The sequence below is a fragment of the Quercus lobata genome, chromosome 2 (assembly GCF_001633185.2).
Source record: "Quercus lobata isolate SW786 chromosome 2, ValleyOak3.0 Primary Assembly, whole genome shotgun sequence".
NCBI lineage: Eukaryota > Viridiplantae > Streptophyta > Magnoliopsida > Fagales > Fagaceae > Quercus > Quercus lobata.
The window spans coordinates 49,111,937-49,117,464 of NC_044905.1; the positions used below are offsets into that span (position 1 = coordinate 49,111,937).

The 5,528-nt window shown below is 36.0% G+C and overlaps 1 protein-coding gene across 2 annotated transcripts; it reads right to left on the minus strand.

Moving 5' to 3' along the window:
* Window positions 1-1,018: 1,018 nt before the first annotated feature.
* Window positions 1,019-5,295, minus strand: LOC115975742 (eukaryotic translation initiation factor 5-like). 2 transcript variants are annotated; one of them, XM_031096653.1, is made up of 3 exons: window positions 5,148-5,295; window positions 3,981-4,100; window positions 1,019-3,003 (listed from the first exon to the last, which is right to left on the minus strand). In XM_031096653.1, the coding sequence occupies exon 3, from the start codon at window positions 2,626-2,628 to the stop codon at window positions 1,303-1,305; it is 1,326 nt and encodes a 441-aa protein (XP_030952513.1). In that variant the 5' UTR covers window positions 2,629-3,003; window positions 3,981-4,100; window positions 5,148-5,295; the 3' UTR covers window positions 1,019-1,302. The 2 variants fall into 2 exon arrangements, with proteins under 2 accessions (XP_030952513.1, XP_030952512.1); XM_031096652.1 differs by lacking the exon at window positions 3,981-4,100.
* Between the last annotated feature and the right edge of the window lie 233 nt (window positions 5,296-5,528).

Sequence of the window (5,528 nt, forward strand, 5' to 3'; positions counted from 1 at the left end):
TGATATTTAGTGCAAAGGTTAGGGGCTAAATTTGTAGTTTACCATGTATATATTCCGAAGATTACATGTTTTCTATATTCTTAATACGCATATAAAGTTTTGTGCTAATCAATGTATTATTTACTATTTGATCTAGAAATTCATCTTTTATGCACAATTTTGAGTACAAAAAATTAAAATTTAAACATTTGATCAATAACATAGTATTAATCTTAAGCATGTAAAGTATAAGAAGAAAACCTAATACAACAGGGATTTTTTTTTTTTTTTTTAAATTGCATCCCCAAAAAAATAAACACTAAGTGGTATAACATAATTTAGAGTTACACGTGTAACTTGAACCAAACTTATGTAGATAACATAACTAAGTGGTATAACATAGTTAGAGTTACACGCATAAGTTGAACCAAACTTATATATATATATATATAACAATCCTCGAAAAAAAAAACTTATATAGATAACATAACATCAGGTATAGTGAATCTCATCATGTTATCCAGTTGCTATTCAATAACCTAGTATCAGAGTTTTACTGGGTTGCAGATTTAGTTCATTGTTGGATCAAAGCCGAATTTTGGTTGCGAACGGCAAAAGACCTAATTGAGAATAAATTAGATCGAGCAATTGTTTTCCCAAGTAGTAGACCCTTTGTGCTACCTCAACCGGTAATTTTGAATGTTTCGAATCATAACCCATCTGATTTCATTTTTTCGAATCACAACTCATAAATTGGAAAAGATACAATCCACATTAGAAGACCGTTTCAGTAAAGTTCTGCCCCAATGCACAAATCATGAATTGTTGAAGGGCCTTCGACTAGTGGAATAATCGGTAGCTGCTTATCCTAAATGGTAAAATTTATACATCTTTCCCACCAAAGATCTATGGACCCAAGTATGCTGTCAAAGCAATCAGTAGGCACCCAAAAGATGCTATCAGAGGCAAATACACGACACCATTCTATGGAGCCAAATGGTAGATTCAGAGACAAAAGAGAGACGTCATCATGAATTCATAAATCATAATTCATAACCAACATACATTCACCTTTTTAACAGAGAATGAAGTTTAGCGACATAAACAAACGCTTTGAACGTTCTTACATCAAACCAGACAAAGCACAACACTAGGTAACACATCGCCGAAAATAACAATAATAGTTCTGGTACAGGACACCAAATTGTAGTCCACAACACTACCAGATTAATAAAAAAACACAGAGACCAGAAGACACCCATTTATTCGTAGTAACAAACATGGAAGTAAACGTGCAAGCAAATTAAGTGAAATGAGAACACATCATTCCTCCTCAGTTTCTGACTCTGCACTCTGGAGCCAATCAATGAAAGGCCGAGCATTCTTCCATATCTGCAAGTTCTTGTTGCCTCCCTTCAGCCCTTCTTGATACCACTGTACAGTGTACTCTTCCTCCAAGACATCAGCATCATAAAGAGCTTTCAATACCAGAGCCACTTCTTTCAGTGCACTTGTCTTTGACTTCCCCCAGAACTTCTCAAGGGCACGAAGCAAGAGCAATTGTGACTCCTCATCCTGAGTTGAGGCAGCAGCAAGGAGGCTCTTCTTCTTGACCACTTCCTTATCAAACCCCTTCTCAACACCAACAAAGATTGCATCAATCAGAGCATTCATCTTTTCCTGCGCAGACCCAGAAAGTGATCTGAGAAGAGACTGCAATTCCTTTGCTGAAACACCTCTCTTCAGATTTTCTTTCACCTCAACAGCAAGAGTTTTGTGTGTGACTGAGTTTCCATTTTCAGTACTTTCATTTGCTCTGTTTGCTGCTTTCGGCTTCTTCTCCATCTCTTCTGTAGAGAGCACGACCATATCAGCCGTCACAGCACTCAGTTGCTCTTGGATTCGTTGCTTAGCTGCCTCAAGGGATGTATCAGTTTGCCACTGAATGTCATCATCCTCATCCTCATCGGCTTCTTCCTTCTCATCAACTTGACTGTGAGTAGGTGATGTGCGATCCTCATCAGAGCCACTAGCTTTCTTCTTTGAAGAGCTGGCTTTTGTCGTGCCATCCTTAGAAGAGGTGGTACCCTTCTTCTTGGACTCTTTCTTAATTTTCTTCATCTCCTCATCAGCAGCTTCACCTTCCTTCAGACGCTCTTTCTCAGCCCTCCTCATAGCTTTCTTGTCCTTGGATCCCTTCTTTTGTTCAGGTGGGTTCTTCAAAATAAAAGTAGTGAGCTTGTCCCTCATATCCACATCAGACACAAAACCACAAGCAGCACATTTCAGTTGGAGCATCTGAGTTTTAGTAATCAAAATCTCAGTCTCCGGGTTTCCACAACCATAACACTGGACATATTTCTTGATGAAGTTCTCAAGAAGGCCAGCAAGTTTAGGAGTGTCATGGGCCCCATTAACCAGAGAAGTCCCAGTTTTCTCGTCAAATTTAGATTGGGCTCCAAGCTCACACCCGAAGTACTTAGTGGTGTAAGAGGCTGGTCTTGCCAAAGCCTTTGCAATATCAACCATGTTGACTACATTTGTCTTGATGCCATTTCCTCGGCCCTCAATTTTGGTAATCATTTTGGGCATCTTATACCTGTAGAAGGCATCATCACTATTTCCAGCACCTATGTTCTGTAAAGCCATCTTGACTACAGTGCAAAATTTGAAGAACAAATAAACTTGGATGTCACAGGGAGAAAATGCAGAGATTCGAACTATGGGCAATGGCAAAATTGTCTTCCAAGGATTCCAGGACAAGAGAAGACTGGTCTTCAGAAGTTAAAAAAGGTTGCACCCGATTGCAACCATCAAACTCAGGGTGTTCCAGAAATGGCCCGAGATGCATACAGCCAGTCCTTTGAAAAATGGATCTGTTCTTTTTTCTTAATGAAGGACAATACTCTCCTAGCAACCCAATCGATCCCAAATCGAAGGTGGCCTGTTCGGACATAAAAGAAACTTCAATATTGACACCTTCACCTTGAAAAGATGCAAATAGCAGCTAACCCCACAAGCTCCCTGTGTCAACAATGTCCAGAATTAGAAGTAAGAAACATATAGAGATAGATATGCTGTTAATAACACAAGAAAATTCTTCATATGTCAGGTTCCATTAGTTATGAAGTCCAATAGGACATAAGGTGAAGTGAAGCATTTAGATTGCCAACACAAGCAACAAGTAACAAGAATAGAAATACAATGGTTCAGAACACATGTCATGAATAAAAGAAAGATTGTGAGTTCGTACTTGTACAACTATCTACATAGCAGTACACAAAGATTGCCAGTAAAACCCAAAACATAATCAAAATGAATGCAAATGTAATAAACATCGTGCTCAAATTTTTCAGTAAGTTTCCTTGTTGACAGAAGTGTTAAATACATTAAAATAAACCTCCTTAAGCAGCTGAGCAATCAACTTGCCTTCTCATGAAGATAAAAAGTTCAATTAAACATAGCACAATTCAAGTTTTAAGTGACATTTTTAGTTAAAGGTCATTCAAGACCAAATCCGGAAAATAAGAAAAGAAGAAACCCCAGAGAAGGGGGACATTGAAACAGAAAAGGCCGCGCAAAAACACATTTAAAGCATAAAAAACACAATGATTTACTTTCTTCCAATTAAACAAAAAAGAAACTCGAAATAAACCAGTATAGCCATTAAGAATAACTAGTGTTTAAATACATATAGAACTTAAATCATATGAGTGTAATATACTAAAATGTTATAGTCAAGTGTTTTTTACAAGTGATGCATGAAGAGATTAGGTCTATTATTGATTTCAAAACAAGGTTTAGGCTCTATTAATTATTCTAACAATATGCAGTATGTTTTACAACAAGATTCTATAAACAAATTAATCTAACAATAGGTTTTACAACAAGCTTTTTAAATAAAAATTATAAATAATAAAGAAACTTAATATTAATAAAATAAATAAATAAACAACTGAGGCTCTCCCCTTAGCACCATTTGCATGGTTTAAGGCGCTCACCTCACTTGCCAAGGCTCTAAAGGTGAACAACTTAGTAAAAGCACTTAGGCGAGCACCCGGCTCGCCTTTGACTTCCATGAATAGAACAAGGTGAATCATAGACATGCCATATAAGAACATCTAGGAACCAGAACAGAAACATTAGAACCCTTCAAGCAAAATACATTTTCAGATCCTCACTTCCCATTTAACATTTACTGTCAAGAATGATGGTCAACATTTCATCCCATTGCAAAAACATGCATTATGAACTCAAGCAAGATTTTGTAGCATCATATCCAAACTACAATAAACCTAAATATGTACACTTTTACATGAACATTTAAGCTCAGGCCTAGACAAACATAACACACCTCATAACAATTAGAACATAACACCACTAGTCTTATCAGTCCCACATTGTTCATACTTCCTTTTAAACCCGTACAACCCTATACATAGCATCGTAATAATTATATAAGCTAAGACTAAATGACATAACACTTTCAAATCAAACTAGTTAATACCCATCAACATTTACAGCTGTCCATTGCTCTCTCTCTCTCTCTCTCAAAAATCTGTTCATACAAATTATACATATATTTAAATCCTTTAGAACTCAGAAATAATGACAGTAGTACAAACATTTTCAGGTTTGGTGTTTCCTTAAAACTAATTTTTTTTGTTCAGTTAGGGAAAACAAAAACATTGAAACCATCTTTATTTGTGAGTTTCCTTTCTGTCTTATAAAAAGCAGTTTCTGAAAATCAAAACCAAAAAGGTCCTCAACAGTTTCACATTAATTAATTAAAATTTTATAATCAAAATTATCATAAAGTAAATCTGTAAAAATCGGAATTTTTAAATTTAAAAAAAAAAAAAATCATTCAAAGAATACAAACATCCAAATTCTGAAACTTGCAAGTATAATTACCATTGTGAAACAACTACGAAAAAATAATACAGATTCATACAAAAATCCCGTTCAATCAGCTACATCACAAAATTATTTGGTTTTTTTTAATTTATTTACAATATATTCAAAATCTAAAGCGATTTAAGCTGAGATAGAATAAGATCTAGAAACTGAACCAATATAATGTATAAGAAAATTTAAAATAAATAAATAATCGACAAATATCAAAGAAAAATTATCAAACTGAACAAAGAAACCCTAGGGCTCAATACCTGCAATCAACGAAAATCTAAATCGAAAACGAAACCGAGAGCGAGAGCGAGTGCGAGTGCGATTGTGAGAAAGAAAGAGCGAAAGCAATGGCGAAAGAATTAGGGTTTAGAGGACTCTGTGGCTGAAGAGAGAGACAAGGCATCAGAGGCGGCCAAGCGATTTCTTATATAGGGTTGGAGAAGAGGTGGGGAAATCATCACCTGGTGCATGGGATTTTCTGTTTTCAGTGGTACTGGACTTTTATGACGTTCAATTGAAAGAGTTGGGCCATGATGTTGATCTTGGCCGTTTATTTTGTAGACTGATTTTGTGGACTGCTTTTCTGATCTGGAAGAATTACAGATCGGCATGCTTGATAAGATTTTTAGGTGGCCATATGT